The sequence below is a fragment of the Sycon ciliatum genome, chromosome 11 (assembly GCF_964019385.1).
Source record: "Sycon ciliatum chromosome 11, ocSycCili1.1, whole genome shotgun sequence".
Taxonomy (NCBI): domain Eukaryota; kingdom Metazoa; phylum Porifera; class Calcarea; order Leucosolenida; family Sycettidae; genus Sycon; species Sycon ciliatum.
Window position 1 is genome coordinate 6,063,061 of NC_088653.1, and position 13,075 is coordinate 6,076,135.

At 49.8% G+C, this 13,075-nt stretch overlaps 2 protein-coding genes and 1 long non-coding RNA gene across 4 annotated transcripts in view; 1 reads left to right on the forward strand and 2 right to left on the reverse strand.

Annotated features, from left to right (window-relative positions):
- Window positions 1-853: 853 nt before the first annotated feature.
- On the reverse strand, window positions 854-2,910 carry LOC135827717 (catechol O-methyltransferase-like). The gene has a single exon (XM_065340170.1). It carries the CDS (start codon window positions 2,541-2,543, stop codon window positions 1,668-1,670), a length of 876 nt encoding a protein of 291 aa, XP_065196242.1. The 5' UTR covers window positions 2,544-2,910; the 3' UTR covers window positions 854-1,667.
- Window positions 2,911-5,342: 2,432 nt separating this feature from the next.
- Window positions 5,343-13,075, reverse strand: part of LOC135827716 (homeotic protein female sterile-like) — a 52,140-nt gene continuing 44,407 nt past the window's right edge. For both annotated transcript variants that reach the window (XM_065340168.1, XM_065340169.1), the window contains exons 26-32: window positions 12,333-12,387; window positions 11,675-11,723; window positions 11,230-11,348; window positions 10,067-10,142; window positions 8,661-8,724; window positions 8,069-8,144; window positions 5,343-7,228 (exon numbers count right to left, since the gene is read on the reverse strand). In XM_065340168.1, the coding sequence (XP_065196240.1) occupies window positions 6,834-7,228; window positions 8,069-8,144; window positions 8,661-8,724; window positions 10,067-10,142; window positions 11,230-11,348; window positions 11,675-11,723; window positions 12,333-12,387 (834 nt within the window). In that variant the 3' untranslated portion in view covers window positions 5,343-6,833. The remainder of the gene's footprint in view (window positions 7,229-8,068; window positions 8,145-8,660; window positions 8,725-10,066; window positions 10,143-11,229; window positions 11,349-11,674; window positions 11,724-12,332; window positions 12,388-13,075) is intronic.
- Window positions 9,687-9,846, forward strand: LOC135827719 (uncharacterized). Its single transcript, XR_010555528.1, has 2 exons — window positions 9,687-9,766; window positions 9,815-9,846. It is a non-coding gene; the product is annotated as an uncharacterized LOC135827719 (long non-coding RNA).

The window sequence follows — 13,075 nt, forward strand, 5'->3', positions numbered from 1 at the left end:
CACGCATTCCAAACCCTCCTTGTGATGTACGAAATCTTACTACAGTCACCTTCGCTAATAACGACAATTCGGGAATAACGACAGAATTTCCATGCCCAGAGCAAAGTCCCATCCAACTGTAGTACATACAATGAGACTTCGGGTATAACGACACTTCGCTAATAAGGACACTTTTCTGACGCCCCGCCGAGTGTTGTTATAAGCGAAGTTGACTGTATTATTGTATTGTATAATTATTGTATTCTTTATTTTACTTCGCAAAGTCAAACGGGATCATTGCCCAATAATATGATAGCGGAGGGGAGGGTGGGTGGGGGTGACATTACATAATATTTATCTGTCGTAATCAAATGTGTCAGTAATCAGTAGGGAGAGATAAAAGAGCAGAAGAACGCCAGAAGGCTAAAAGTAGGCGAAGCGTATCACCGTTGTGTAAGTATATACTCTATTTGGATAAGGACATACGATAAAGGCATCACTACTACTACTATGTTATTTCTTATCGGCCACGTACAGGCCGTCGCGAGAATAAAGATTTGACACAGATATTCCGCACACCAGCTGTACACGTCACGCGCGTGTGTGTGTACTCCACTACTCCTCCAACATCTATAGTGTCGCGCTTCCAATGAAATTCCGATGGCATCGGTCAAGTATGCCAAGGGTGTATAAAAAAAAGTATAGATATAAGAATAATAATAATAGTTCTACTTTCACACAAAACGAGCTCGGTGCAGCACCAATCACGGCAGGGGAACCCGACCCCCCACCATCGCCAAGTCACGAAGCATGTGAACTGGACGGTGACGGGCCGACCGAGCACCCCTGACACACAACACAGCGCAAGGGTGTATAATCATATTGGACGCAACACAATTGACAGAATTATAACCGGACTAACTGTATTGAGAATTTGAAAGTTGCCGCATGACAGAGCAAAGGATAATGAATGCGATTAGATTCGACAAACAGAGGAGTACGCGCAGTACTCCGGAGCACAAGACATTAGGTAAGTGTGTTTTAAAAGAGCCCACAGGCCAGACAAGGTTTTCGGAAGTCAGAGGAGGACAATTCCATGCACCCGTGCTAAACTGACAAGAAGCACTGAGACATTCCACGGCATTGCCCGAAGGCAGAGAGCAATCGCGAGTCAACAGTCACCTCTGCTGAGCGGGAGACGTCTCCGCGAGAGTACAAGTAAAGCTGAGGATCTCGCAACGATTGCACGGTTTGGGAGAAGCGACGAGTCTCCGGCAACTCGGCCAAATCGAAAATAGAGTCTCCGTGACACACAGACACACCACACACGTACGCAGACACGGGCACAAACACACACACACACTTATACACGCATTCGCGCATGCAAGATCGCACATCCAGAGTATATTCCCAGTGATATTGCCCTAGTAGTCGGCGGTCTAGTCTTCAGAGGCGATTGCTTGCCCAGAAGATCGTGAGAAGATACAAACAGTGAAAGCATGCACACACGCACACATACACACACACACACACACGCACATACACACACACGCAAGCACACACAACACACGCACACACACACACACATGCACACACACACACACATGCCCGTACACACACACACGCCCATACACACACACAAACACACACACAAATTGCGGGAGGCCAAACAAGTCAGCGCCGACGTCTCATCTGTCACTTTGCTCGCCCAGGTAGACGGATACGGAGACGGAATCATCCGTTTCGACACCCGTGAAGCTTGTCATCTTGCAAGTATGCATCACTGTACGATACTTGGGACTCGTCGTCACGTACTCCTTGTAGTCAGGAACGCCCGGGTACAAGATGTTATCTGCCAGGACCACGGTTCCCGGGTGCATGAGACCAGAGGCTTCCAGCCGCTTCAGGTCTGGCAGGTACAACGGCTTCCAGTGATCGAGGACGACCATGTCGACGGACGAGCGGCCGGTTCGTTCGCGGAACTCTGCTATGCCGTCCTGCGCTGCGCAGTTCAGCACCTCGGCGCGATCGTCCATGCCGCAGAACTTGAGCAGCGTACGGCAGCTCTCCGCGCACTCCTTGTTGATTTCCATCGAGTAGAGTTTGGCGTTGTCGTCGGCGCTCAACAGACGCGCTACGCGCAGCGCGGAATACCCAAAGTAACCGCCCAGTTCCAGTACGACAGTCGGGCGGTGCTCCCTAACAGCGCTGTCGAACAATCTGCCTTTCTCCTCCCCGATATGGATCAGGAAGTGCTTTCCGCTGGCATCGAGTTCGTCGGCGCATTTCAACGCCATCTCCGGGTTGCCTGGCTCGCAGTTCTCCATGATGTGCTTCACAGCAGCACGTGAAACGGTGCCCGGGCCCGACAGCAGCGACAGGCCCGAGCGCACCGTCCTGTGTATTCTCCCCGCCGCCCGCAGACCCAGCAGCACGGGCACTACGCCGACGACCAGCAGCACGGTACTCAGGTTTAGTTCTATGCCAGTCCAGCGCTCCACGCTGCCGCTGACAGAACCAAAGAATCCCTCCAGGATACCATTGCCACTGCCACTGGTCGACATCTCGTCCACCTTCACGTATCGCTGGTCCACCAAATCAGAATAGAAGGAGCTCACCGGCACCGATTCAAGGCACCACCAGCCGCAGCACCAATACAAGCCCCTCTAAATAATTCCGCCGCATCAACCAATAAAATTTAATAGAAGATTTTTTTAAATTTTAGTTTCTGCGGATAGGAGTTTCAGACTGCAGCACGAAACTTCGAAAGTGAACAAAGACAGTTCTCTCCGCACTGATAGATATAATTCTGCAAGTGTCCAGCCAAATCTCTCCTCTCCTTGTTCGATCAAAGAAGAAAGCAAGCCACTCCTTGAATTCATCAAGATCGACTGTTGCCCCAGATATTTATGCACCCATATATGCGCCAGTGCAGTGCCCTTCCAACAAATGCCACATGACGTGACGTGACCATCACGCAGCGGTGAAACCACGTTTTGTGTATCAGGGACCACCAATGCACCACGTAACCGTAACCGTCGTTGTTTACGACGTTTAGCAAACGCAGATAGTCAGCAGTTGCAAAAAGGAGAGAGGCCAGACTCAATGACAGGAATCTGCGGACTATGCCTAGGCGGACTATGCCTAGGCAAGAGTCCCGAGACGAGATCCATATCTGCCGTCTAGCTGTGAAGACCTCAGTCCTCAGCCCTGTTTTTGCAGCTGGTTTGCACCAACTGGCACCAACGCTATGTGGAGCTATCAGCGATGCGCAACGCGAACGTTGGGCAACCAGTCCACGCACATGACTTTTGTACATGACCTACATGTCAACACAGCTACAGCGTAGAGTACACAATGTCAATGGTACAGGGCGGCACAGACATTCGAGAGAAATCTGATAGAGAAAAGGTCTATCGCACAGCTGCCATTTTTGCCGCAGAGTGCAGTAAGTAAGTTGTTGACCATCATGGACATGGTTGACGTGATAATTCGAGCAACCAGTGATCCACAAGGACCACAACTAGCTCACTGCACGTGCTATCACTGGCCACATGGTCGAGAGTCCGGTCCGGGATCCGGGGCTATGGTAGGCCTCGACCAAATATGCTAAAAAAAGAGCATAATATTATGCTTGTCGCATATCAGGGAAAACGTCCATAATAAAAGGCTTAGCAAGATATGCAAAAAAGATTATGCCAAAATATGCCAAAATATGCTCGACATAAGCAGAAAGTGTCGATCATTTCAGTGAAATTGCAACCTTGGAATATTCACAGGCTTCACGGCTATCATGCTTATGCCATGGTGCAAATCACATGCAGAATAGTATGGCTGGGGTGTGTCCCCAGCAACCGTAGCGATAGTCTTCATCCATGGGGAAATGTAGCAAACGCCTCAACCATTCCAAATTCATCCATAAAAGGCATTCCTGAACGCATTTTGTCCATAATATGAATGTTTTGTCCTCGTTTTCTTCAGAATATTTGTATTATGCTGGCTTCATTCCAATATTCCCTTTGTCGCTCAATATGCCATAATGAACTGTCTCACAAAATATGCGGAAATATGCGCAAGCATTATTTTGGTCGAGGCCTAGGCTATGGGCCTGGCCTGGCTGGGTAGGCTGGGATCTTTGCGCCAGCACCAGGGTGCGCGTCAGCGTTGCAAAGATTAGTGGTACAAAGTCGGCGCACGTAGATTCTACGTGTCGCCTTCGATCCGCCTTGTGACATGCTGTCATGTCTGTCATCGCATAGCATGCACGCACAAACATACAATCATGTCACATGATGTGCCAGCCACTACCAGGCATTAGGAGGGATAACTGGGACACTCCAAATGATTGCGACACCAAAAAGTAGGCGCAAGTAGTGAACGATGTCGATGTTGCACGTTGCCGAATCGTTAGCCTGATTGCGTGAGCGGTCTTGGTGTTGACGATTATAATCATTGCTCAATGCTTCACTGATGAATTCTGGAGAAAACGTTTCTGTCAAAACGAATCAGTGTTTGTTGGTCGTCGATTGGTTGTGTTTCTATCAATAATAATTGCCATCTTGTCTCCGACTACTAGTACTACTACTAGTACTAGACTACATGTACAACGGTAAAAAAAAAGTTACTTAGTTACTTTTTAAAAAAAATAGTGCGTTTCTTTTCTTTTCTGGTACTAGTACTGTACTGTACTAGTATACTGTACAACACGTAATTATTTTTACTTTTTTAGTGCATCAAAATTTCGGTGCCCGGGACCTGCCAGGTTTCCATGGTTTCAGGCCGGTGTAGTCATGGTAATGTAGAATCAGGTGACCAGCTTTCCCTCCACTGCCTCCAGTTCACATACACGTCATGTACTCCGACTTTGCTACAGTTCATTCAGAAAAAGATGAGCGCTGGGTACCGGGTCTGGAGAGCTCCCGTGTTTGGCGATTTTGTGGTAAACTGTGCAGTGCCGCGAGATTCGAAACTTGAAAAAGGGTCCAAAAAAGGTACCTCAACTGGGGTTCGAACCGCAAATGTACTGTTATGCAAGTGGAGTAAACGGCCTGGATTTTCATGGTTTTTAACTTTTTACCCAAGTCAGTGCTTTGGGGGCCAAACCTGGCCGAAATCCTATTCTTGTTATGGCTTGCTCTTAATAGACTTCAAAAACACAATTGGAAGAGCATTCCATGGGGATTGGCAAAAAAATTGTGTCAAAAACTCAAAATTTGACCCGTTTATGGCCAAAAGCTAGGATTATCATCGTTTTCTGAATGGACTGTAAGGCATCTCTTAATGATTTTGATAAGGTTATCGGGCACTCTGCCCCGCACTCACACATGTAAGCACGCACGTACACGCAAGTGGGACGAAGTCCGTTGGAGCCTCTACAACGGATAGGCCGTCAGAATCAAATTTCAGCACGGCATTCGGGAACGGTCTACGGGATAAATCGGTAATCGACTGGTGGCTATCTAGAGAGTGGGATTGTCGATGACGGGAATGACCATGAGGGGAATGACCATGAGAGGAATGACCATGTGGGGAATGACCATGCGGGGAATGACTGTGTGAGCGGAAGCATTCAAAGGTAATGACCATAACAACGCGGACAGCAAACTGAGTGGCACGTGGAAATAATAGCGGAGGTACGTTGCGGTGCGAGCGGAAACGTACACGTACGAGTCAACCAAAATCATAGAAATTCGGGGGGGGGGGGAGGGGAGGGAGGGGATGGGTGGTGGTACTTGGTACGTTGTGACAATAGAAATAGAAATCCAGAGCAGAACAGCATGAAGTTAATAATAACGGACGGGTACAAAAATGTTACTCGCTATCCGGATCACCTCATAGAGAGTTGTAGCAGACAATTGATCAACAAAACAACACGTGTGCACAGACCTATAATAGGCTATGACTCCGACAACAACTGGGGGGGGGGGGGCATAAATGAAAGACAGCTGAGGAGGGAATTGGGCGGCAGCGATGTTCGGAGAATTCGAAATCGTTCTTTCTCGGCGGCCGTTCAGCACATAGCTACGCAAATCCATGCAGCATTGGGGTAGGGTGCGGAGAGATATGATGTGAAGGAGGATGATGATGATGATGTGGATAACACCATCCCAGTCACATCCCACTGTAACGACATAGTCTTTGCAAGGATGATGACATCACTGCAGCCAGCAGGGAACGAGATGACATCATCGAGGGTTATAGCACTGAAGTGAGTAGTATTCGGAATGTTTGTTTTCAGGCACGTCAAGCGTCAGCACTGTGCCATTTCTACAATCTTGAGGTACGGGACTGAGAGCTATGCGGGAAATCAAGACAGTAGACTCAACACTTTGGACAGATGCACATGTCCGGGCAATCGGGCATACAGCTATTTTTCTTGATATCACACAGTCGGAACAGTCTTCATTGAGTCGCACTGTGCGTACTCATACGGCCGTGCTGCGGCTTTACTGCACACAGCGACATCCTCAAGCAGCTGTGCTGTGGATTGACCATACACAGTGGGAATGTACATATGCACACAGCACACTGCATTAGTGATACGTTCACACCAGACGCGCACCGGAAAGTGTGCCGCCACGCAGTTTCAACCTCGGTCTCAGTGTCAGTGTCTGTCTCTCTCTCTCTCTCTCTCTCTCTCTCAGACGCGTCTGTTGGTAATTCGTCGACCGCAAATCTCCTAGTGCCACATGAGCACGCAAGTCAACCTGTGGCACAGAGACAGGAAAGTCCGACTGTGGCCCACGAACAGACAAGTCAGGCTGTGGCACAGAGACGGGCAAGTCCGATTATGGCACACGGACATACGAGACAGGTTGTGACACAGGGACGACGGGCAACAGAGCGGCGGAGAGCTATACGGAAGATTCACCCGGCTGCATTCCGTCGTCGTAATATACGCCCTGCTCGTCGTCGTCCTCCTCCTCCTCCTCCTCCTCCTCGTCGTCGTCGTCGTCGTCGTCCATTGTCTCAGAGGCAAGCTGCTGGCGCTGCGGCACAGGGCGAGTAGTTGACATTGCCACCTGTGCCTGCCCTACCATGCCCGGCACGTAGCGATCAGATGCTGCCGCTACCGATGATGCTGACGAGGCTGAGACTAGGCTTCTATGGCCAGCTGCTCCACCGCCGGGGCCGCCACCTCCACCACTGCCACCGCTGACGGTTGCCATGGAAGCGAGGACTCCGGCCACTTCGGCCTCGCTGCGCATGCGAGGTCGCCGCTCGGTGCTCATGCACCGCCAGTACTTGGCTGCGTACGGGGGAACAAAACCACGCGCGCGCGCACACACAGACACAGACACACACACACACATACGCGCCCATACAAACAAGCATGCACACACACAAACAGACAGACACCCATGCACAAAACACGCACATACACACGCACACACGGAGCACGCACATTGTCATAAATACCTTATCCACAATATAACGACAGGGCTTGAAAGCCCATATCGTTATTATTCGAACCGGTAGAAACGTCTTTGCAATACGATTATCGGGCGCAGGTTTTCGTGCAGCCGATAATCATACTGCCAAAGTGTGTCTATCCCTTCGGATTTTTATGTTAAAAATTTGAACTTTAGCTTAGAAACACACATACATACAAAACTCTAACTCCCTGACAAGTACAATCTACCAAGTAGAGTAGAGTGCCGACTATCCACGCTCCTCGGGGCACGGGCTGTCTCCAGGGGGCTAAGGTAAGGGTAAGAAGAATGGTCGGATAAGGGAGCAGTCACACATCTATCTAAACGATGCGCATTCCCCGCATGTTTTCGCAGTTTTTCATTCTCTTCGGCAGTACAACAGGAGCTACGCGCATTCCACCTCCTCAACATGTCGCTTTCGTTGTACACTGATTTTGATTCTAACCTGATCGACAACAACATGCAATGGTTGATCACTTTAACATTACAAGTGTATAGTCACACATCCTCCCCCCCCCCCCCCCCCCACCCATACACACACCCAAAGCACCCCTCCTCACATACACACCCGATCACACAATCACACATGTACGACCGCACGTCCCCCCCCCCCCCCCCCTCACACACACACGCAGAAGCACTGTATTAAAACCTACGCAGATAAGATGCGGTTTCCTCTATGGCTCTAATGGCAGCGTCACTGACAGGACAACCTCCACCCGGCTCATCATACTGGTACAGAGAACACAAACAATCAAAGAAACACACATACACACACACTGCCATAATGAGGATGATGAAGGTCATGAAAGAGAGAGAGAGAGAGAGAGAGAGAGAGAGAGAGAGAGAGAAATAGAGAGAGAGAGAGAGAGAGAGAGAGAGAGAGAGAGAGAGAGAGAAAGAGAGAGAGAGAGAGAGAGAAATAGAGAGAGAGAGAGAGAGAGAGAAAAAGAGAGAGAGAGAGAGAGAGAAAGAGAGAGAGAGAGAGAGAGAGAGAGAGAGAGAGAGAGAGAGAGAGAGAGAGAGAGAGAGAGAGAGAGAGAGAGAGAGAGAGAGAGAGAGAGAAAGAGAGAGAGAGAGAAAAAGAGAGAGAGAGAGAGAGAGAGAGAGAGAGAGAGAGAGAGAGAGAGAGAGAGAGAGAGAGAGAGAGAGAGAGAGAGGCTAAGAGACAAGTCAACGAATTATACGGAGTGGAAGATGGAAGAAAGGAGGAGAAGGATGCGGTGTGTTGAATGTCTCCTCACTGACCTCTCTTCCCATCAACGCTTCTACACACGCGAACGAAGCATCACAAATCTTCTTCAGGTCATAGCTGTCAACAGGAAGAGGAGACGTGTCATGCACACACACATGAACACATGAACACACACATGAACACATGAACACATGAACAAACACACACACATGAACACATGAACACATGAACACACACATGAACACACACATGAACACATGAACACACACATGAACACACACATGAACACATGAACACACACATGAACACACACATGAACACACACATGAACACATACATGAACACACACATGAACACATGAACACACACATGAACACATGAACAAACACACATGTGTTCCACGCCTTTCCAATATTATTCTATATGTCCCTGTCGCCATTCTGCGATCCGATCACATTTGCCATAAACACAAAACAAGAACCACACTCAGCCATATGTGAATGAACATTTTTTCACCCGCAAAGTCTTCCAAGGACAGAAATGACGTCATTGAATACACCACTAGGCTGCCACAGCATGGGTGGCTGTCACAGCATGGGTGGCTGGGGCAGCTCAGGCCGCCCCACTTCTGTGGCCGATACATTTTTTTGGAGCAAAGCGCATGATCGTGGCTCAGCGTAAACGTGGCGAATAATGAAGAATCCCTGTCCCCGATCGTAGCGTCTGCTTGGTTTGTTGCAGAATCAAGTCATTTATCGTAGTTACACTGAAATGGCACTAACGCCCTGAAATGTTTGCAATCGGCTTCAATTTTAGATTTATTTCCCTTGGGAGAGGACCCTAGACCCCCCCCCCCCCCCCCCTTCCATGGCCGCCCCACCTCCAAAGTCGATGAGACGGCCCTGCGTGACTACTGTCAGGGCGCACTACACACCAACACCAGGTATCCACCACACACCAACACCAGGTATCCACCACACACCAACACCAGGTATCCACCACACACCAACACCAGGTATCCACCACACATCAACACCAGGCATCAACCACACACCAACGCCAGGCATCAACCACACATCAACACCAGGTATCCACCACACACCAACGCCAGGCATCAACCACACACCAACACCAGGCATCAACCACACATCAACACCAGGTATCCACCACACACCAACGCCAGGCATCAACCACACACCAACACCAGGCATCAACCACACACCAACACCAGGTATCCACCACACACCAACGCCAGGCATCAACCACACATCAACACCAGGTATTCACCACACACCAACACCAGGCATCAACCACACACCAACACCAGGTATCAACCAAACACCAACACCAGGATCCACCACACACCAACACCAGGCATCAACCACACCAACACCAGGTATCAACCACACACCAACGCCAGGTATCCACCACTTGCATAGACATAGTAGCGAGTACGTACCCGCCTTCTAACGCCAGCACCACTCTTCCTGGCACATTCGTGACGGTCATTAGCTGTGATGTCATGTAGCCGTAACCTACACAGGATGGACATTGCCAACAACACACACACACACACCACACAGACACAGACACACACAGACACACACACACACACGCACACACACACAAAACAAGCGAGAATACATCAGCTGGAAACTAGAAGCAGGGAAAAAGGCAGTGCATGCGCGGCGGAACAAGAGTGGTTATTTGAGGGCACGGGCGATTGTGCGTGTGCACGTGCGTACATTCATGCGTAAGTTCGAACCCATACAGAAACAGACAAACACACACAGGGGTTGTGGACAGCAAAGCACAGTGAACGGGAGAAATTACGCAAAACAGAAAACAAGGGAGGAACAGGAACAGGTACAGAAGCAGGAACAGGACCACCACCACCACTACCACTAGCATCACCACCAGCACCAGCACCACAAGCGCCACCACCAGCACCACCAGCACCACCAGCAGCACCAGCACCACCACCAGCACCACCAGCGCCACCACCAGCACCACCAGCACCACCAGCACCACCAGCACCACCAGCAGCACCAGCACCACCACCAGCACCACCAGCACCACCAGCGCCACCACCAGCACCACCAGCACCACCAGCAGCAGCAGAAACAGCACTACCAGCAGCGGCAACAGCAGCAACAGCAGAAGCAACAGCAGAAGCAGCAACAACAGCAGCAGCAGCAAGACCAGCAACAGCAGCTGCAACAGCGGTGGTGGCAGCACTGCCGCCACCAGCAGCAGCACCAACAGCAATGGCAACACCAGCACCACCGGCAACACCAGCAGCAGCAACAGAAGCAGCCACAACAACAGCAGCAGCATTAGCAGCACCACCACCAGCAGCAGCCGCAACACAAGCAGCAGCAGCAACACAAGCAGCAGCAGTAGCAGCAGCAATAGCAATAGCAGCAGCAAAGGCAACAACAGGCGGTCAATAACAGCAGCAGCAGCAGCAGCAGCAGCAGCAGTAGCAGCAGCAGTAGCAGCAGCAGCAGCAGTAGCAGCAGCAGTAGCAGCAGCAGTATCAGCAGCAGCAGCAGTATCAGCAGCAGTATCAGCAGCAGCAGCAGCAGCAGCAGCAGCAGCAGCACAGTACACTGAACTTACAGTCAGGCGTAACTTTGTACCCGCCAATTTCAAAGCCATGTCCGTCCATGGCATCAAAGCCAGCTGACACTAGTACAATATCTGGACCAAATTCCTTTGCAATTGGCAACACAATATGCCTGAACAGCACAACAAGAGTGGACAAACAGAAGGTGAGCATTTCAACAGCCAAAGAGCAGGTGCTTAGCCTGCATAGGGCAAGGGGGGGGGGGGGGGGGCACGTGCACCCCCTTATTGCACGGTGCAGAGGTACTTATTACACGATGCAGAGGTACTTATTACACGATGCAGAGGTCTTAATTGCACGATGCAGAAGTACTTATTACACAATGCAGAGGTACTTATTGCACGGTACAGAGGTACTTGTTTCACAATGCAAAGGTACCTATTGCACGATGCAGAGGCACGTAAGTTATAGCAAGATGCAGAGGTACTCAGAACTCACTTGAACGCTGCTACATAGTCTGCGTCTCTCATGGCGACGAAATCCGGAGCTGAGCAAGAGGTAATATCACACGCAAGATGCCAACAAGGACAATCATACATGTGCAGATACATGCACACGCACGCACGCACGCATCCAAGTACGCGAGCACGCAAGCACACACACACACATACCCACCCACACAAACACACGAGCAAGCAAACACCCCCGCCCACACATGCACGTACCGACACACACAGACACACACAGACACACACAGACACACACAGACACACACAGACACACACACACACACACAGAAACCAAACCATGGTCGAACATTCAAACTCAGAAGTCCGGTACAGGAGACTTAGATATAGATATAGATAGATAGACAGATAGATAGATAGAATTTGGAGAGACACAATGCTGTGACAATTCCTATACACTGCCCTACAGACCTAGGATTGTCCTGTGTGGCTTGCACACATTGAATACAGCATACAGAACTCCCACTTTTGTAATTTTTTAAATATTTTTTTACAAAGACCACTTAAATGCCAAACATGAGATGCAGCTGGGGGAAGCACGCACAACCTGAATCGTGGCAGTGGTGGTGAGGTTTAGGGAGCTCTGCCGGCCTAGGGTCTCGACTTCATGGCTACCTAGACGCACTTACTTGTACTTGAGAACGGGATGTTGACCGTGTAACCTAAGCCCATGGCTTCACCGATCTGAAGACGGACGCACGTGCACACACACACATACATAGACACATGTACACGTACATGCGCACACAGACACACAAACATACGTGCACACACACACACACATTCACAAACACACGTACACACACACACGCACCATCAGCAACAGCAACAACCCGAGCAGAACACGGACACAAGAGCAAAAACATGGTTGCTACTGTGCGACAGAAGGCAAACTAAGTCTGTAGATAGATAACCCGGTAAACAAATAAACAAACAAACAAATAAACAAACAAACAAACAAACAAACAAGGCAAAGGAAGGCCGATAAACCCAAGGGGGCGGGGGTTGCAGTTGTTGCCAAGTTGGACCGCATTTTGAAGTCCGCATTCCCTTGTTGCTGGCTTATTTTCACTTTGAGACCGCTGCATTCATATGCGGCAACAGTGAATCACATGTAACATTGCCATACAGAAGGTAAAACATATGTTGAGAACGAACTTTATCTCAGGGTCGTGGGTTCGAGCCCCACGTTGGGTGCCATTGTTGAGTACGAAGAGGGGTCATACTCCGCAGACACAACGGACACCGGGAACGAGTAGTTTGAAACGCATGTATTACAGACGAAGAGACGGATACAAAGACGAACGAAACGACTACATTATGGAAGAGAGAGAGAGAGAGCTCGAGTAAGGGCGGCAAGATAAAGGGCCTG

What these genes read in the sequence shown, in the direction of transcription:
- LOC135827717 (XM_065340170.1), bottom strand. Translation starts at nt 2,543, where the DNA reads ATGTCGACCAGTGGCAGTGGCAATGGTATCCTGGAGGGATTCTTTGGT.